The sequence below is a fragment of the Meleagris gallopavo genome, chromosome 5, assembly GCF_000146605.3.
Source record: "Meleagris gallopavo isolate NT-WF06-2002-E0010 breed Aviagen turkey brand Nicholas breeding stock chromosome 5, Turkey_5.1, whole genome shotgun sequence".
Taxonomy (NCBI): Eukaryota; Metazoa; Chordata; class Aves; order Galliformes; family Phasianidae; genus Meleagris; species Meleagris gallopavo.
The window spans coordinates 55,148,861-55,169,983 of record NC_015015.2 but is presented as its reverse complement, the minus strand read 5'-3'; the positions used below and the strand labels follow the sequence as shown (position 1 = coordinate 55,169,983).

Here is a 21,123-nt window from a genome sequence, read left to right as displayed (position 1 = left end):
GATTTTTACGAGTTGGTGCAATCTGTTGGTGATGCATCAGGTTGGAGTAGAACCTGTTCCTTCACAGTCTGTTTGGACAAGAGTGGATCAAATTAGTATCACTAAAAGGATCACAGTGTGAAGCCAGCAGCCTAAATAACTCCAGGTCTATAGAGGAAGCAGGAATATTGCACGTGAACATTGGATTTGAACGTTTGACCCTGCACATAGCAGGGGGGTTGAAACTAGATGATCATTGTGGTCCTTTTCAACCCAAGCCATTCTATGATTTCTCTTGAAAACAACATAAAATGCTTCTCCCTGTTTCCCCCAATGATCAGAACAGAGTTCTGTTGAGTTGAAGAGTCTACAGCGGTTGCGTTGTGTGCTGGCAGGCTGTCTGGGTTTGCCTTGTCTCAGGAGTGAGGGCTTTTTGATAACACCTGTTTGACTGACAGTAGGCAGTAGCGAGTTGACTGATGGCCTGGCTCTAACAGCTTTTAACAGCAGTTTGTAGTGTAGACAGCAGAAGCTGTCTGGTACATCAGTTGCAAAATTCATAGCGTGGAGTTGGAAGCAGTTGGGTGAAATGATGGCACTGGTCAGAAAGAGTCCTGAAATGCAGCCTTACGTTGTTGCTCAAAATTTACTTTTAATCTCAGCTTTTTAAAAATGCAGGATCGTGGTATATGTATTTTCATGCTTGTGTCTGGATGTATTTGGATTTCATGTTGACAGATGAGGGAGATATGAGGAAGACAAGGCACGAATGCTTGCAGCTTTTACAGGAAAATAAGCCAGGATTTTCTAATTGCATCTTAAAAGCTTTGAGTGAGCTGTTGGGGAGGCTGCAGCAGGCAGGAGCTTGTTAAGAACAACTTTATATTCGTTATTGATTACCCTTTAAGAGACTTTGCATATGGATTAGTCAGAAGTTATGAATAAGCTTCCTGCTGCTGGTCAGTGCTGACTCTTAGCAGGAGCTGCACTGGGTGGCAAATAGGAGCCTGTTGGTGGTAATATTGTAGAAGACAGCTTTATAGTTTATTAGATTGAACCTGTCAAGTTTCATAAATCAGAATTTCCTATATTAAGTGGTTTTCTAAACTCTATCTATTGGGTATTCTGGCAATCGTGTTACTTTCACTGAAAAATTGAAGTGCAAACTTTTGATGAGGCCTCTGCTAGTATTTCCTCGGTGGTTTTTCTCTGACAAGCTCATCATATTTTTTACTTTGAGCTGTGATGCAGAGGAAAGAATTGGATGTGTTCCTTGAGACACGACTTTCAGCTTGCATTCAGGAGTAACACTGCAAAGCAGAACTGCAAGTAGAACAGGAGCATGGGAAAGATCCTGCACAGAAAGTTTCTGTCATTCAGTTGTGACAGGGCTTACATATCAAACATATCACTTTCCTCAACTCTTAGATAACATTTCTTTACTGTTTTAGGCTGATACAATGAATTTGATTTGCAGAGATGCTAATATTCATGATAAAACAAGATGCGTGTTCCAGTAGATGCCTTTGTAGAGCAAGAAGTTAGACAGAATGCAATTTCTTGGGCACTGAGATTGCATTTCATATAATCATGGAATCACAGAATTGCTCAGGTTGGGAAAGACCATAAAGATCATCAAGTCCAACCACAAGTTTAGTTCCTGCTGTCCTGTTTTGCACTGCTGAGGTGTTGCCAGTTTTACAATTAAAACATGTAGTCAGCAAGATATAAAACAAAAACAAAAACCCCTTTTCTTCAAAACAATAAAAACACTGCTGGCCAGTAGACAAAAATATGTTTCTAACTTCCTTGTGATTTGGAATAAACTTAATCATAGAATAGGTTTTATCTGAAAGCTTTTCTGCTCTCGAACTGTAAATTCAGAAAATGTGAAGGTGTGTAGTTTTTTGTTAAGACGTACAAAAGTAATCAGGTTCTGGATCTAAAAAACAAGTCCTTTATTTTCATCGCAAATTAAATTGGAACAAGAATTATGAAGAAAACTTTCTATTTTTCAAGCTTTTTCTTAATTGACAGAATACAGTGGCAGCTAGCTTGTAATTGGATTATGCAATATCAAGATGAGAATCCCTTGTGCTGTTGACGGTTTGCCATCAAACAATTTGTGGGAGCTGTGATGGACAAACAAACATAAGCTGCCTTGCTGTGTTAGCTGTTGTTAGCATTTGTGCCTAGGACCAATGTGAAGATGTGTGAGCCCCTAATTGGATCTTGCCATCCATTGTGTTCCATCACACTGCAACAGGTTGCCCAAGGAGGCTGTGGATGCCCCATCCCTGGAGGCATTCAAGGCCAGGCTGGATGTGGCTCTGGGCAGCCTGGGCTGCTGGTTGGCGACCTGCACACAGCAGGGGGTTGGAACTGGATGAGCACTGTGCTCCTTTGCAACCCAGGCCATTCTGTGATCCAGAAATTCAGTAGACAGTAGGTTATTGATGTCATCAGCGTTAACTTGACAAAATTATGCCCTCAATGGGTGATGTTTCCATGATTCTTTCTAACTATACCACCATTTTACTTTTTGCAGGTTGGGAGGTCAACAGAAAGCCCCATAGACTTTGTAGTGACAGATACTATTTCTGGGAGTCAAAACAACGATGAAACTCAGATTACACAGAGCACCATCTCCCGCTTTGCATGCAGGATTGTTTGTGACAGGAGCCCACCATATACAGCAAGGATTTTTGCAGCTGGATTTGACTCTTCTAAAAACATATTTCTCGGTGTAAGTAGTTCTATTGATTATGTTAAATGCGAGCAAACTCAATTTTTGGCCTCTTTTTATTTTCAAGGCCTCAGATTCTCTTGTTGTAAGTTGGTAACTTATCCTGTCGTTAGACTTCTATTACTGCAGTGTAGCAGCCACGGTATTAAGAAGTAACTGTAGTTTTATGTGCCAGATTTATTATCGTGGACTCTTGGTGATAATTGTCTTTATTGATGAAGGTCTACTGCAGTAGCTGTCAGAGTTTTTCTTTATGTTATGCTCTTGATGCTCACTGGGAGTACTGCTGTTGTGGTTTTGGGTGCAGAAGACAAAGGAATTCATCTGTAAACTTCAATCTGTAAACTTACAGACAAACTTTTCTTTCTGGGGCTGGTTGTCACACGCAGGAAAAAGCAGCAAAATGGAAAAATCCTGATGGCCACATGGATGGGTTAACAACCAATGGGGTGTTGGTCATGCATCCAAAAGGAGGGTTCACTGAGGAGTCTAAACCTGGAGTTTGGCGTGAGATCTCTGTCTGTGGGGATGTGTACACCCTCCGGGAAACCAGATCCGCTCAGCAAAGAGGGAAGCTGGTAAGTGGAAAGCAGCTGGTCATTAAACCAGAGCAAGGGTAGAGGGTACCAATATCCTTGAGTATGTGTGTGCTACAGAGTGTTCTCGTTGCTGCTCTGTTTTTACTTATATAGAATTCTCTTTAGTCTTGTGCTAATGTCACTTCTTCCCAACTGAAACAGTGCCGAGTGTAAAAGCTAAACAAACTTTGCTCTTGAATGTTCACCTCTTAAATGTCCTTCTGAGACATGGGAAGATCTGGAAGTTTGTATTGCAAAAGACAGCTCCCCGTGCACTTAGAACTTTAAAAGAGTCTGCTTGTATGCAAAACGAGTTTGAATAGTGCAGCTTCTGTTTGATTTACCTGCTACTAGGAAGATAAAAGGAGCCCTGCTAAGTATATTCCTGTATTCTCCTATGGAGCAGGGTAGCTTCGCCTTTACCAGCAGTGGAAGGCTTCAGCTGCCAACCTGTGCCATATGTAACCAGGGTTTATGTGTTAAATTCATCATCCATCTGCCAGACTTTAAACACTGAGAACAGAGGGAGAGGATTTTCATCCCTCTCCCCTTCATGCCAAAGCTGCTTTTGTGCTGCTGCCTCGTTCTCATTAGTTTAATAGTGTTAGAGGTATCCATGTGCTCATGCTGAACTGACTTACCCAGTTTTGCTTTGCTGAAAACTGACTCCTTCATTGGGTTTGGAAAATGAATGCAGAACAAAATACTGAAACTCCAGAAAACAACCTGGAGTATATAAATTGTTTTGATGTTGCAGTTGTGCCCTTTGTACGTGGTTAGCAAAGTACCTTGATAGTGCTCCTAAAGAAAGGCAATACTAAAACAGATTCCCTTTCCTGCATGTAAAATGATTTGAATTCTCATTGAAATAAAATTACATGGCACACTGGTATTGATGTGATCAGTATCCGTTGATTTGGTTCATAAAACCAAATGCAGCGTATAATGAATTGAACACATTGCATATGAGGGCTTTTTTCTTTTCTGTTTGTGAAGGCATTATCTGAAGTGCATCAAATCAAGGATTCTCTATTTGAACCACTGAGCTTTTTTGTACTTTATTTATTTTTTCCTGCTGGTAGTATTTTATGATGGTGACTTTTTATCTGTAGTCTGTATTGTACCATCTAGGTGCTTTATGCAAGGATGATACACAGTTAATCTGAATTTAAACTGGATTAAAATGTGAATGCCAAATTGCTTGTCATTCATGGAATTCTTAGGCTGTAGTGATGACTTCATGTGACCTACTTAATGTCCATGGGATTTATTTTGTCTTAGTGACATTTTCTACTCATTTTCAATGTACAAACCTGGGCAGTGGGTATGCTGTCTCTCTTAATTTCATTTAATACATATTCTTCACAACTGAACTGGGAGCAATGCCTATATACTTTTGAAATTAAAATAAATTAGAATATTTCGCTGAGGTACAATGTGTTTAGCATAATCCCTTGAAAATGTATCATGATTACCTGCTTTCGTTCAGATAAGAGAAACCCTTAGGCAGTGCTTATTGGGGCTGTATTTGCATGGAACACCTCACTGAATAGAGGGCTAATTAGTTTGGATGGGGGGATTCATTGCTCAGAAGCTGAGGCTGGGTGGCTTTGGTTGCAGAACTTGTCTCTTGAGAGATGTGACTTGTAATTCACTCTGTGATGACACCTTTGAATGTACCTGCGCATGCAGCTGGTGCTGCATTTGTCATTTATCCGTAATTGTCATTTATCTGCAATATATCACTGTTAATAAGGTATGCTGTGGGGGTTCATGCTTGTGCAAAATGCTTTGCTCCTACCACAAGCCAAAAAATGGTATCTGAGTATCAGGACGGTCCTGGTAGTAGCTGGTTTTGGTCCATACAGGGTCTTAGCGTGAGCAACCCTCTGCCCACCCACGTGGGCAAGGAGTTACAGGGGAGCTAGCTGGCTGCCTGGCTGAAGCAGCCCTGAGGGAATGGCAGGTCTCCCCTTCCATCTGTGATGTCTTATCAAAGGCAGTCAGTACCAGACAAAAAGTCACGTGCTCAGCGGTGAGAGTTGTTATAGAATCACAGAATGGTGTGGATTGGAGGAGACCTTGAAGACCATCTAGTTCCAACCCTACCACGGGAAAGGACACCTTCTGAAGAAGTTAATGTAATGTGATAATTTCACAAAGAAATAGAGGAAGGGAAACTGCATGGTAACTAGTATTCCCGTAGCATGTAGTAGTTGCGAATTTAAGATTTCATCTACAAGAACAAGATTTAAAAAAAAAAGCCATGCTTATTATAATCTTAAATACAGAAGAGGTGAGAGATGAATTCAGACAAATGGAGGACCGTAACAAAAGAACAAGACAGTTATTTAGCATGCTGGTGAAAGTAATTGTTTCTTGAGAGAGAGGGTGTATTTATAGACGGTTGTGTGAAAGTGGTGTCTCAGACCTGACCACTTACCTTGGTTATCAGGCTGTGGATGCCCCGTCCATCCCTGGAGGTGTTCAAGGCCAGGTTGGATGGGGCCCTGGGCAGCCTGGGCTGCTCTGAAATGTGGAGGTTGGTGGCCCTGCCTGCGGCGGGGGGTTGGAGCTTCATGATCCTTGAGGTCCCTTCCAACCCTGGCCATTCTGTGATGATTCTGTGGTGATTCTGTGATCTTTGCGTTCCACCACTAGGTAGAAAACGAGACCAACGTCCTACAGGATGGTTCCCTCATTGACCTGTGTGGAGCCACCCTTCTGTGGAGAACAGCAGACGGACTGTTTCACACCCCGACTCAGAAACACATCGAAGCTCTGCGGCAGGAGATCAACGCTGCCAGGCCGCAGTGTCCCGTCGGGTTAAACACTTTGGCATTTCCCAGTATCAACCGTAAAGATGTGGTGGAAGAGAAGCAGCCCTGGGCATACCTCAGCTGTGGTCACGTTCACGGCTATCACAACTGGGGACATCGCAGTGACACAGAAGCTAACGAGCGGGAATGTCCGATGTGCAGAACCATTGGCCCCTACGTGCCTCTCTGGCTTGGTTGCGAAGCGGGCTTTTACGTGGATGCTGGTCCTCCAACTCATGCTTTCACCCCTTGTGGACACGTGTGCTCTGAGAAATCTGCAAAATACTGGTCTCAAATCCCGCTGCCTCACGGTACTCACGCGTTTCATGCTGCCTGCCCTTTTTGTGCAACACAACTGTCTGGGGAACACAACTGCGTCAAGCTTATTTTTCAGGGTCCAATTGACTGATATCACTTTGCGATGACCACGATAACGTTTTGTTTAACAACTTACTGTGAAAATTTTGCCACTAACTCTAGATTTTACCTTTTTTTATAACGTTATTAATAGGGTGGTGGGGTGGGGATGGGGAACTGACAAAGGAAATGGTGAGGAACTGTGGTGGAATGGGATACATTGATACCTGGAACTCGACAGATATCAGTGGGGTTGCATGCTCAAAAGCAGCATATTCACAAAGTCTTCTCGGTCAAATTGTAGTATATTTGTAATCTTTTTATTAGTACCCCGGATCAGAAAAAGATGTCTTAATGATTTTTTTAAGCTAAGATTTTTTAATGGAAAGGTTTTTCTTCTAAACTTTGACAAGCCTTTAAAACCTATTTTTCAAACCTAGAAGGAACGTACAGAATGTAACTGTCTTTAATTTGCAGTATAATTTAACTTGAATAGTTTCTCAAGGAGCTAAAGCAGAATGTGTGGACAGCCATAGGTGAATGTTCACTAGAGATAATTGGATATGTAAGAGAAAAAGTAGCTGCCTAAATTGTAGAGTATAAATGTAATTAAAATATCTATTATGGTATAACACAGCTGGCCAACAAGGCATCAAGGATTACTTGAAACTGAGGAAATCCTGTTTGCATTGATTTCTTTTCAGTGTAATAGATGTCCACTGCTCATTATGTGTAGTGTGTGGCTGGGTTTTTGTTTTGTTATTTCTTCCCTGTTTACTTGCATACGGTGAAACCTCTTCACTTTTCTACATACATACATCTGGTTCTAAGCCAGCGTTCTGTATACGTGTAGTCTGATCTCTTTATTTCTGCTTAGCTTAGCTTGCCCTACCTGCGCCTTGCATGCCCAGAACCGTTGGGTTGAGATGTAGCAAGCCTTGAAAAACTAAATCCAAGAAAGGGATGTAGTGCTACAGCAAAACAGAAGATTCAGGTGCAATTGATACAGAACCTATTTACATAAACCTGAATTCAGGGAAGCACTTAATTGGCATACAAGTACAATCCCACAGATGGGATTTAAGAATCGAAGTGCTTCAATGGATTGTGGCTATACACCGTTACGCTTTGAAATAATAAAAAACAAAGGTTAAAAATAATTTATTTGAGTTCACTTGGTAGCCAAAATGCTGTGAGGAGAGCATCCTTTCTAGTTCAGCTGAATATTTCTGTTCAGTTTTCAACTAGCTGCCATCTGTCACCTCTTTATGCAGATTGAGATGTGTTTGTATCTTCTTTTTTTAAATGTTTGCAAATCAAACAACATTCAAATGTAATCAGATCCACGTATCAGGGTGGTACGTCTGAAGTGGATCACTTGGAATTCCTGACTTTTTAAGGGAGCTGATAAATATTTACTGTGGAGATAATTAAATCAGAATTTCATATGAGATGTACCCTGCCCACTGTTAGTGTCATTTCATGCAGAATGAGAGCTCTGATTTGGTTTCTGCCTTTTGCTTTCTGTGCTCTTGGTATCTGAGGTATCAATCTATCCAGTCTATAAAGAAAAAAAATGGGAGAAAATTACAGCATCTCCAGATTCAAACTCAGTTCTGTTTAATCAACTGTAGCTTTTTGCTATATTTGCGCCCTTTGTATAAATGGATAATTTATATGATTTTAATATATTCTGTATATATACTTGAATTGGCCTGTTCATATTTTGGTTGTAAAATTATTTTATAGTTAACCTTATAAACATTTAACGTGTCCCTTGCTGGTGGTGCTGGGACATGCTTTGTCTGCTGCTGGTTTTAGTGTAATTTTGCTGTATAAACGTTCAGCATTTTAATAATTTGAAAATAGCTTTACTTTTTACTGCTTTTTGCTTGGTTTTTTTCTTTTATAGAGTTTTGTTCTGTAGCATTTTCTCTAAAAATCAAACTGTACAGTTTCGTCCCACTCAGTGATTGGAAATAGGATGCATCTTGTTAACAGAAAACAATATGCTTCTTCCTAGTGCCTTCTCAATGAGATCCTCTTGTGATTCCATGTGCTGAGTCCTTACTCCCACAAGACAACCTTGTGGCTGATCTTCATCAAGAATGGCGATCCAACCAGATGGGGAAGAAACGCCTTTGGCCTTCAGTTCCTCCTTCTGGTTTCTGTCATAAATGTGAAGGTGCCTCTTCCCTGTTTATATTCAGTACGAGTTCCTCAGGTTCCACATGCATTATTTCTGTTTAGCATATACCTCATCTGTGAGAGGCAGTCTCACCTCCACCTCGTTCTTATTGGACTGGGGAGTGCTTAACTTTGTTTCTCACAAGAGATGCGATGAAGACACACTTTCAGGAAGTGCTGACTGTTGAATTCTGGCCGTGAGCTGTGTGTTTATGCGTGGGGGGGGGGGCAGAAGTCTTGGTTCCATGTGCAACATCTTCACCAGCCTGGGGTGGCAGCTGCCTTTTCCTGAGCTTTAGCTCATCAGGCCACGCGTGTCTCCTTTTGAGCCTAAATGGATGTAAAGCACAGGTTCCAAGGCACCTCCATCATCCTGCTTCACTTGCTTCCTTTTCTGTTGCAGATTAAGTGTTGCTTCAGGGCTTACATGTAGCTGTACCCCGTGCAAAGTGCACGCAGAGTTAGAGGAGCGCGTGTTGGAAGTGCCAGCACGCCGTCTGGTCGCTGTGTTTGGTGTGCAGTGAAAGGCAGGTGAATGGTTTGTATCTGAGGGAAGAGTCCTTTCGAAAGGCTGTGTTTTAAGCAGAATTTCTTTGCTTTCACTGTCAGCAGTTCTGTATGATGAAAATACTGCAGGAGGGAAAACTTCTGTCTGGGAAACAAACTTCAGCAGCCCCCACGTATAAATCCAGGTACCTTGCCATGAACAGTACTGGAATCTAGAGTGTGTTCTACAGGGCTGGGTTTTCTGGGAAGGCAGAGGAGTTGGTAGCATTATTTTCCTCAAACACCATTGCCACGTGTGCTGCTCTGATTAAATGAGGAACTGCTCAGTTGCTTATCCCATTTCTCTTTCTCTCATCTCAATAACCACACAGCTTCCCATTCTGCTAACTCAACTGGAAGCAGTAGATTCTAGACAAGAGAGACTGAACTTGAGAACCACACTCATGCTTTGTTTTGAAAGCTCATTTCATGATCTCAGCGTTGAGTTTCTTACATACCATTTCAAGCACTGGCAGCATATTCTGTAAAGTTTTTTTTAACCTGTTAACTCAATTTGAATGCTTCAGAAACAGCTTTGATTGCATAACTTAAAAGTATTTTTTTCTAGTCTGATCTTTAAAACAGGAAAAAGTCTGTCATACCCATGCATGCTGGAGCTGTAACACTTCTCTTTTTCCTGGCAGCTCCTTGGTAGAGTGCTGAAGTCTCAATAGGCAGCTCAGTAGTGAGTGTTGTTCTTTTTTGAACCGTGGTCCAACTTGTACAAAAGAGTTAGCATGATACTGCATTTTAATCAAGATTATTTATTTTTTTCGAGTGTGGTCACTTTGTGCCTCTGGTACAGTAGTAGTACTGTACTGGCATAGCAATTAAAGGAGGATTGTGTTTCTTGGGGAGGATGGGAATGGGACTGAAAGGAGACGAAAGCTGCTGTCGGACTGCTTCCATGAACTGCTGTGCCAGGAGCTGTGACCATAACCGTTCTGCTTTCAGATCTGGTTCATGCTGCAAAAAGCATTCTTTTTTGTTAGGAAGCCCCACAATAGATTGGGAAGGCTGTGGTCTTCCCAGGAAAATACTGGATGTGAACGTGGCAGTGCCTGGAATTGAAGGATTCTGCTTCTGAGCCCAAGTAGGGAGTGGAGGAGCTGGGTTGAGGCTGCCCTGAACAGCTGGGAGTCCCATTGAGAACGCAACACACTGACCAGGATTTACTTCATGTACCTCTTGAAATAAGCTCTTGGTTGGGGCTGTGGTAGCTCTCCCTTTGCTGCTCACTCGTTTTCCTGCTGTTTTGTTTCTGGAAGCCGTCATGTTTCTGTGCATCTAATTCATTTTTCTGGGCTGAGAGATCCCTTGGTAGCGATCTGGCCATCGTTACCACTGATGGTCGTTGAAAAGCATTTTTAATGTGCTAGGAAAACTGATGTGGCTTGACTCAAGTTTGAAAGGAGCTGTGCTTGTCCGTTTTTGTCAAGGATCATATTGCAGAGAGTGGTAAGTCTCGTTTTACGCACAGTTACTGCTGACTTTCTGCACTGGATGTGGATGGGTGGCTCCCACATTATGGACATGTAGAGCTGTTGACCCTAGGAGGTGGAAGGCAGAAATCTGTTGGGGTGTTGGGGCTGAGTAGATGTGGGCAGCCCAACTTCTGGAGTATTCTGACTGAGGATCCTTCCTTCCTACTCATTTATTCAGTTTTCAGCCTCTTGTGAGTTCTTGGTTACTTTCTTTCTCTACTTACCTGCCTAGTTGCAGGTAAACCAGTAAATGTGACTAGAAAGGAAGGCAAGGAAAAGAACTTAGATGCCTTCAGGCTTGCTTCTTTTTAAGGAAAACAAAGTGAAGTTACAAATGTCTTGGATTTTTTCCTCAATATTTGTATTTCATGAGCACTCTTCACAACCTTCACGCTCAGTATTGGTGAATTAAAAGGATGAGCTTAGAAGAAGTGCAGGTTTTGGGGGGTGTGGGGTAGTTGCTGGGCTGAGAAGTTGCAGCGTGCAAACCGGGTCCCACTGACTGCAGCAGGGCACTTTGGAGTTGAAGTCCATTCTGTTTCCATCTCAGTGCTTAGGGATGGGTGTCCTGGGATCAGACACCTGGTGAAGAGCCCCTGTTGCTGCCATACAGCTATAGGAACAGCCTCAGCCACACAGTGTGATGAAGAAGCGTTCGCCTTCCAGCAGCGTTAGCAGCTTCTGGGTGTGTTTGTAAAGCTGGTCTTTTGTACACTGTGCAAAATGAACTGCAATCATTTCTTTGCTGTTGTACCCGTGGAAGTACAAGCCATTTTTTGGGGAGGGAGAGGAGGGTGACAAAAACCTTCCAAAAAAAAAAAAAAAAAGAAATTAAAATGTTATCTCAGTATTCTCATCGACTCCTCCATTGTTTTGTTTTTTTTTTTCCCCTGCTGATTGGTTGTCAGAGCTTGACTCGGGTTTGCAAAACCGTATGAAGAACTTAAAAAGAAAACATTAAGAACGCCACCACTTCTCCTGCTCTCTTATCCCCTTTCCTCTACTCCTCAGCAAACAAAACCCCACACCTCTGAGGTTCCTTAAGCATTGGAGGAGCAGAGTGGATTCAGGTGTGAGTGCCCTGAAATACCAGTTGATTGACACCCCTGGTTTTTAAATGGAGCTGTTTGTTTTCAATGCCAGCTGCCTTCTCGCGGTGTTAACATAATTACAAAATAAAAGCAATTTCCAGGAATAATGTGCCTTTGTGACTCCTGAGATTAATTTTCATAATGGTAATTCTGCATTTCATTTACATCTGTGTGTTTGTGCCCTTTCTGTATGCAGTTGCTGTGAATTCGCAAGCTTCGTTTCTTTAAAGTGAGCTGAAATGAATGGTCTGCTTTGCTTTTTTTTCAGTAAGAAGGAAAGAACATTGACATGAGCATAATAAAGGAGAATAAGGATTTCAGCAGCTTTCTCTCCATGTGACCTGCCAGCTGGCTATCAGGCTTCCTTCTAAATAGGAGCCTTACGTGCTTCCCTGGGAAGATGCTCTCTTAGGTGAACGGGGGAAAAGCTTTGGGATATCGATGGGCACTTTGTGAGAGGTTTCCAGAGCACCTCTGATGTCTTCCCTTTCTTTCCCTTTCAAGGTATCACTGCAAGGATGCATATTTTTAGGAGGAACTTAAGAAATCTCTTTCATGTAAAAACAAGGCAGACAGAAGTTTGACAGAGGTGTCGGAGTTGTCTGAGCTGATTCTTCTTTATTCTTTTAAAATTTCAACTCTGAGATCTCATGTCTGAATACAGGCTTGGGATGAGGGAATACTGAGCAGCAGGAAGGAGCTCTGTGGCTGTGAGCTCTGGGAACCTGCTGCTCTGCTCTCCTGTGCACGTTGTCCTGTCTCATTGGAAAACAGAACCTTGACCTGCACTGCAACTGCATGAGAATCCATATTTTTTCTTGTTTCCTTTTGTTGTTTGCTTTTGTTTGGGACAGAATTTGCAGCTTTGATAGAAAACTGGAGGTGTTCAAGGCCAGGTTGCATGGGGGCCTGGGCAGCCTGGGCTGGTATGAAATGTGCAGGTTGGCCCTGCCTGTGTCAGGGGGGTTGGAGCTTCGTGATCCTTGAGGTCCCTTCCAAGCTGGACCATTCTCAAGTTGTTTTTTTTTCCAGGTGATTCATAGAATTACCAAATCACCAAGGTTGGAAAGACCTCCAACATCATCCAGTCCAACTATCCACCGACCACCAATCTTTCCTCACTAAACCACACACATCCCTCAGTACAACATCTAAATGCTTTTTGAATGACTCCAGGGATGCTGGCCCTACCATTCCCTGGCAGCCTATTCCACTGCCTGACCCCACTTTCAGGGAAGGATTTTTTCTTATTATCCAACCTGTACTTCTGGTGCAACTCCATTGGGGCCAGGGGGCTGGGAGGAGATTCCAGACAATGTCTGCAGAGTTGAAGGACTCTCAGTGAATTTTGTATGTGAGACCTGCACTTAATTAACACAGAACCTGCTCCAAAATGAGGCCCAGACTCAGAAGCATTAATCTGTTCCTTTGCATTAATGCTGGTCAGAGAGCTGTGGTATGCTTCCATGGGTCTGGCTTCTTCAAAGAGACATCTCTGGAAACAAAGCTTGGCCTTCTGATTTAAAACAACCAAGAAAACCCACCACAACCAAGTATCTTGGATTGGAAGTCAGAAAATCACATAAGAATGTGCAGAGAAGCTGGTGGGTACTGTAACCAGAAGTTGGCTCATGTGTTTGCCTTTGATCCCCATTCAATTCTTGCTGCCACCTTCTTCCTCTTGCCTGCCTATTGCTGTAGGGCTGTGCATGCTGAGCTGCCTGCTGCTTTCCTGTGAGCTGGCCATGTGGTAAAAACCCAAATCACGTGCTCTGCATCTTTCTGGTGAGATGCTAGTTTCCCCAAAACCAAGCTCTGTGCTGTGTTGAAGGCTGTATGGAAACACACAAGGCTGTGGCTGAGTGCTGGGGGATGCTGCTGGAGGTGGGAATGGGAATGATGGATAGATGGTGGCCGAGTGTGGAGGACCCGTGCTGGTGGTTAGTGGGGTAACAGGTCCTAATGATATCTGCCTTGTTCTTTGGTCAAGTCTGACTCTGCTTTTCAATCATCCTCTCTCATTAGCAGCTGCAAGACTTCCTGTTCACGGAACAGCAGACCGGTTGGGGTTGAAAGAGACCTTAAAGCCAGTCTGGTTTCAGCCCCTGGTGAGGTCAGGGACACCTCCCACCACCTCAGACTGCCCTCAGCAGAAGTTTGGGGATGGATTTTCACCTGTTGTCTCATTAAGAAGGAGAGCATGTTTGCTTAATGCTTATTTCCTGCACAAGCACCCCATGGAACCAGTTGCTTTTGCAGTTCTGTGTTGTCACCTGAATTCAGGTGACTTTCTGCCCAGATGAGATGAGAACAGCTCTTTACAGGGTCTTCTACTGCACCCACACCAAAAAAGCCTTCCCATGTCCATTGGTCCCTGCTCATTGCAGTGGAGTGGGAGCAGATGGCCATTAAGGGTCCCGTCAAACTCCACCCATTCCATGGCTCTGTGATGAAGAACCAAAGCACAGAGCAGCTGAGTGAGGTCCTGGGGTGCTGCGAGGGGCTGTGTGAGCAAGGAAATACTTTGCAGTAGTAAATAAAGCAATTATCTGTTTTTCCAGATGCGTTTCAGGCCAGGAGGCCGAGAGGAAATTCCTAACTGACTGCCTGTCTGTGGGATAATGCTGTTTCCATAGACCTCCCTGCCAAGAATCACTTAATTATGAGCAATTAAAAAAATAATAATAATAAAAAAAAGGGGGGTTTGATTTAGCTTGAAAATGCTGAGGGAGTTAGAGAGTGGAAAATGGAATAATGGAGTAAACAGAAGTGAAGGCAGTGATGTCCCCAGTGCGTGGGACCCTGTGAGCACCATGTGCTGCAGTTATGGGATGCAGACATGGGCTGCATCCCTCTTTCTTCCCCCTGGTAGCAAACTCTCAGTGTTCTGCAGGGATTTGGGGTCGGGCTGAGGGCGCAGGCTCTGCAGTGTGTGGAAATCTGCAGCGTTCCCATAAGGCCCACTGGGATGGGGTGTGCTCCTCGGGTGAGGTGCAAAACCTGAACCCTGAGGCTCTGCACTCAATGTTTGCTGGGATTCCTTCAAGATTCCTTTAATTTTCCCCTTTGCTTCCAGGGATTTTGGTGTGGGCTTTCTGAAACTCAACCCTGAAAGCTGCAAAGCGATGTTAAGATGGAATGTTGTCACTGGGGTTGAGCAAAGCTTTAAGTTTTGCAATCTGATGGAAAATGAGGGGGTCCAGTTTGGAGATTTCTGCCCTGTGGATACAACAGCTGACAGAAAAAGTGTGTGTGGTTTGGAAAGTTTATTTGAAAGCACCTTTTGCATAGAACCACAGCATCACTATAGAATCACTCTGGTTGGAAAAGACCTCCACGATCCCCAGTCCCAGCCCTCCCCCACCATGCCCACTGCCCACATCCCTCAGTGCCACATCTCCAGGGTTCTGGAGCACCTCCAGGGACGGTGACCCCACCGCTCCCAGGCAGCTGTGCCACTGCAGAACTACTCTTTCAGGGAAGAAACGTTTCCCAAAACCTAACCATTATCCCTTTAGGACAGCTGGGAATAACGGTTTAACGGTGCTCCCTTGCTGTAAAAATCATTTTAAGCCTTTTGCAGGAACAAAAGCCTGGAGGTTTTGACAACACACTCCTTATGAAAAAAAAAAGTCCCAACGAGTGTCTCGAGCAGCCCTTGCTGTGATCTTTTGCTGCCTGGGAGAGAGCCATCGGCACGGATGTGGGCTGAATAACAAGGAGCCCGGCGGCTGCACAGGAGATGACAGTATATTTTTGTAAGGTGATAAAAACCTGCTTTGTTAGGGTGTGCTGAAGATGGGGCTCCCATGGGGTCCTCTATCGATGCCAGGTGTGTGGGTCTTGGTTTCATGCCCACAGGGCACAGTTTTCCTTCTGGCTCCAAGTGCTTGGATGCCGCAGGGTTTGGGCATTGCGGCACGCTCGATCTGCGTTTCGCATCGTCCCGCTCCCTAAATCATAAGGGGAGGTTTTATAGGCGGCTCTGACAGCACTGAGCAGCCCTACTGCAGAGGGATGGGGGATTTATGGCACTGCTACCACACAACGAGGCTGCAGGTGGGAGGGATGTTCAGGTTTATCAGAAGGGGAGCACAAATAGAAGGCAGAAAGGAGCAGGATGGAGGCTGCGGGGCTGGCATGTGGGCATAGAGATGCAGCAGAATGTAGTTGGGTCACTTTGTCTCCTTGGGGATCGCATCACAGAGATGCCTGATTTTCTGTTGGGGTTTTGGTTTTGGCACCCCAAGAGCTGTCTCAGCCCCAAACGAAGGCATGCTATGATGATATTATGATGGAATAGGAGTGAGGGCATCTCCTTGTCCCCACAGGCAATTCTATGGCATTGGCTGTGCTTTAGTTGCTATGGTCCATTGGCTTGAACCAAAGGAATTGCAGAATCACAGAATGGCCAGGGTTGGAAGGGACCTCAAGGATCACAAAGCTCCAACCCCCCACCACAGGCAGGGCCACCAACCTCCACATTTCAGAGCAGCCCAGGCTGCCCAGGGCCCCATCCAACCTGGCCTTGAACACCTCCAGGGATGGACGGGGCATCCACAGCCTCTCTGGGCAGCTGTTCCAGCACCTCACCACTCTCATAGCAAAGAACTTAGAGTTTCTTTCCCACCTGCTTTTCATCTTTCATCTCTGGTGCTCTTGATAGCTCCAAGTTCTCTGTGTCTTGGAGGCTTCCTTCTCCCTCTCTCCAATCCTCCACACAGCCATCAGTGTTCTGATGCGGGTGTTTTATTGGAATAAAAGTAGATTTTTATCTCCAAAGCTTGTTTATTAAACTCTCCCCCTCCTTTCGCAGCTGGCTCCCACTCACCCTCCCAAGACATTTGTCGATTCAAATCAGGTTTAATCAACTCTCAATATTGGACGCAGTAAAATTGGATTTCTGAGAGCCCAATAACGCTGCACTGGAGCTGGGGGAGCTCAGATTTCATTGCGTTGGTGGCTGTGAGGAGCAGCCCCTACAAAACCCATCCGCTGTGCTCTCCCAAAGAAATATTGATGATGAGGATTCTTATTAGCATGCTGATATTATATACAGCTAAATCTTCCCATTGGGTTGTCCATCTGCCACTGTCTGGGGAGATTTCCCTAGTTCTGGGCACAATCTGTCCCCTTTCCCCTGTCTTTCCCAAAAGAAGCCAATGGCCTTTGTTTTGTGCCACGACTTTGGGTATTTCATAGAATCACAGAATGGCCTGGGTTGCAAAGGAGCACAGTGCTCATCCAGTTCCAACCCCCTGCTGTGTGCAGGTCGCCAACCAGCAGCCCAGGCTGCCCAGAGCCACATCCAGCCTGGCCTTGAATGCCTGCAGGGATGGGGCATCCACAGCCTCCTTGGGCAACCTGTTCCAGTGAGTTGGGTTCAGCCAACAGTGGGGTGAGGATCCCCTGAAATTGTTGATGGATGATCCCAGGGAGGTAGGAAAGGGTGGTGCCCCTGCTGCCCAGGAATTAGGTTTCATAGTTATAATAAGAAACATTGGCAGGCTGCGATGATCCTAAATCCTGAATTTCTTTCTGAGTCTTGGGCAAAATTCAATGTGGGGATGAACCATACAGCGGTGCCTTCATCCCGTGGCTTTGCCCCACATCAGCCCCAAGCCTCCCTCCAATGCCAACCCATGCAAAACCCATGCCATAGCACTGATGTGGGAACCCATAAAATGGCTTTTTTTCCCATTTCTTGCTGGCTGTGTGCATGCAGTGTGATATTGGTCTTGCGCAGCAGGAACAGAATGAGGAAAAACTGCTTTTTTGTGTGTGTCAGTGCAGATTAAAGGCTCTGAGACGATGCTGCAAGACAGCAGATCTATGCTTGACTCCTTGCCCAGAAGCATTACCTGTCTGAGAGCAAATGCCAACAAAATCCCTGTTTACAAACTAATTTCGAAGGGAGTGAAGGCCCCGTGTCTCACTGAATCCAGGTGAGGATGCGAGTTCCTTCGCTCCCTGCAAGGGCTGCCAAGCAAAGCACGTGGCAGATAATGATGTAATCAGCACCGAGGGAATGGCAATTAGAATCATTATAGAATCACAGAATCGCTCAGGTTGGAAAAGATCTCCAAGATCCTCAACCCCAGCCCACTCCCACCATGCCCACTGCCCACGTCCCTCAGTGCCACATCTCCATGTTCCCTGGATGCCTCCAGGGATGGTGACCCCTGGGCAGCTGTGCCTGTGCTGACTGCTTGTTTGGAGCAGAACTGTTTCCTAACATCCAACCTGAACCTCCCCTGGTGCAACATGAGACTATTGCCTCTCATCCTTTTGCTGTTACCTGCCCCAATTCACGTATCAGGTGCCCCAAATGGCCCCAGTGCCCTTCCTGCTGCACGTGTGATGAGAGAAACCTGCTTGCAGATGCAAAGCACTTCGTTTGGATGGCTGGCTTAGAGCCATCAAAACAGGGGTTTTAGGGCAGGTTTCCCTCGAGGCATCAATTACCCAGAGGCAAAAGCATAGGGCTGTGGTTGTGGTCCCAGTTCCCATTAATGTTCTGTGGTGGTGGCACTTGCTCCAGCAAAGTCCCCTTGCTTTAGCGCTGAGGCTGACAGTGAAATCCCAGTGATTTCCAGGTGCTCCAACCTTGGGAATGGATTGGGTGCAGCAAGAAGGTGAAGTGATGTGAGCCGGGACATTGATGGAGGAGAGGAGGTGGGCAAGATGGATGGTGGGGTGGGAATGGGTGACATGGGCTGCTGGGAATTGAAAGGGAAAAGATGACAAGGGCGCCGAGCTTGCTAACAAAGACAAAGTGCCTGGATTTTTCTGGGGTGAGCTAAGAGAAAAACAGAACGAAACAAAATGGAGAAGGTGCTACATTGCTGCTGATGTCGGTCACTTTTTGGACATGATGAGCTTCGCTGAGCTGTGGCACAGCAGGAACCAGCACTGGAGCCAAAGCATTAAGAGCTCTAAGGGAAGGGAAAACATCCAAAATACTTCATTTTGTTAAAAATGCATTCCAGACAGAGGGATGCCTGCCCAGTGAGGGCTGTGGTGTGTCCTCCCCTGCTGCTCCCACCATCACCACCATGGAAGGTCCCAAGGTCAAGCACCATGGGTGTTGGAGCCCATTAATTAGCCCTTTAATGAGACTTTACCATCAATAACAAAGATGAATTCCTGACTGTGGATGGTTGTTTATAGGGTATGGCTGAGGCCAGGAATATCTCCCGTTGTCAGACTGCAGCCTTTGTGCCCTCAGGTCCCCGGTCATTAAAAGGAAATTCATTTGGCCGAGCACTGAAGTAAGCAAACTCTCTGAATTCTGGTCTGTTATGACTGTTAACCAGTTAGATCTCACTTTAATAGCTTATTTAAAGCACTGGGCCTCTGACAGCCTGGGTGATGGATGGAGCTGTCAGCACCGGCTTCGTTTGGAGAGGAGAGGAACATCTCTTAAACCAGAAGCTCCATAAATCAAAAGGATGAAAACCGGCGAGTGCATTTTTCTGGGCAGGGGCATCCTTCTCCCTGCAGAATGTAACAGGCACTAAATTGAGCCTGGATTTATCTGATCTGAAACCCTTTCTGACAAGCTACTCCAGCTGGGCATGTCGGGTGGGGAGCAGTGAGGAGATACCATGCAGCCCCCTGGCCATGCAGCCTTGGAGAGCCTTGGGGAGCTCTTGTCCCAGATGCATCCAGGTCTTGTTCCATCCATATCTGAGTCTTGCTCCATCTACATCTGGGTCTTATCCCACTCAAATCTGGGTGCCATCATCACTCCCCAGCTGCCCTATGTCCCCTGAGCACTAATCCTGCCTGGAGGATTGACCCACATACCTTGGGTTTAATAGGATAGCAACAGAGCTGGGGAGGACATGATACCCTTGGTCGGATGAAATAGCTTATGTAGAAGGGGAATGTGGGTTTCCCAGCATCAACACAAAAACATGACCTCCTGAGTACTTCAAAATGTTTGCCAAGCAGGTTACCATTGCTTCATGCTCCTCCAGACGTGAGACCCAGTACCATGGGAGATTTTCACTTGTGTCTCTCAGGGCTGCTGCCTTCCATGCTGAGCCAATGGAAGGGAGCAGGAAGCCCTGCAGATGTGCTACTCACAGTGCCTGAGTTTTGTTTAATATTGAAAGATGCTTAAAGCACGGCTCTGACCTACATTGCCTGCTCTTCAGTGGAGCTGGCTCTGCACGTGCTCTGCAGAGCAGAAGCTGTGCAGTGGGATGTGGGTGGTGGGGATCTTTTCCCCCTAGTTTCCTCCTTTTTTCCCTTTTTCATTTCCTCTTTTTTCTTTCTTTATCCCTTTTTTCCTTCTTCTCCCCTCTATCCTTCCACTTTCCCTGTCCTTTCCTTTTCCCTTTCTCCTTTCCTTTCTTTCCCTTTTCCCTTCCCCTTCTCTTCCCTTTCCCCTTTTTCCCATCCTCTTTTTGCAGGCTTTGCTGTGACTTCCCTTTACAGATCCCCATCTCTGATGCAGCCCCCTGCCCAGCCACACTGGGCGACAAGTCTCTTCTGAACTCAAAAGACAAACATTTTCTGAAAGCACACCCAAGGAGCCATTCCAGTCCTTTTTAGGTCAAAATCTGCATTTTTAAACACTTCCCAACATGAAAGCATGCCTTTAAAAAAAAAACGCAGATGCGCAGCCACGCTGTGATGGGATGGATGCCTGCAGTGACCTTCTCCCAGCCTTTACAAACATGAATTTCACTTTGCTCCTCCAAATCCACAAGCACACACCCACCCACCGAGGGTGAAGTCCCAAGGGGACGCTGAGCCTCGTGATGCCAACTGGGGACACACCAGAGCATCCCCAGTGATGAGGAGGAGGTCCAAGGTCCACCTGGGGCTTTCCCCATCCCAAAGCCCTGCACCCAGCCCTGGTGCTCTGGTGTGAATCCTGACGAGTTCCAGCTCTATGCTGCAAACACCCAGCGCTCCCGTGGCTTTTTGGGGGTCTTGTGGCAGAGTCGAAGGGAGAGGAAAACCAGCGAACCACGTAATTAGTTTTGGTTCAGCGATGGATATCACTTGCAAACAGGTAATCCCAACCCGAGCTGGCTTCTTTGCGATACTCCTCCTAATGAATGAGTGTAGCTGGATGGTCCTTTGCCTTTTAATATTAATCCAAACACACGCAGCTGTCACCGCAATAAATAGAGCACCTCGCGGTGAGAGCAGACCTCTTAATCTAGGCTGGGAAACGCGCTGGTATTCGCTGCTTGATCTAAAGCTGCTGCCCCATCCCTCGCAGCGATGCCCTCCCCACCTTCACTGCAAATTGATAATTCCAGGCTGCTCTCAGCGCCCAGCAATAAGCCTGAAGGATCGCATTTGCCATCTCCCCTG

The 21,123-nt window shown here is 45.4% G+C and overlaps 1 protein-coding gene across 1 annotated transcript in view; it reads left to right on the top strand.

Annotated features, from left to right (window-relative positions):
* PELI2 (pellino E3 ubiquitin protein ligase family member 2) overlaps window positions 1–7,623 on the top strand; it is a 47,235-nt gene extending 39,612 nt beyond the window's left edge. Inside the window, exons 4-6 of the mRNA XM_031553797.1 lie at window positions 2,528–2,725; window positions 3,115–3,303; window positions 5,965–7,623. Of these exons, the coding sequence (XP_031409657.1) occupies window positions 2,528–2,725; window positions 3,115–3,303; window positions 5,965–6,531 (954 nt within the window). The 3' untranslated portion in view covers window positions 6,532–7,623. The remainder of the gene's footprint in view (window positions 1–2,527; window positions 2,726–3,114; window positions 3,304–5,964) is intronic.
* Window positions 7,624–21,123: the final 13,500 nt, after the last annotated feature.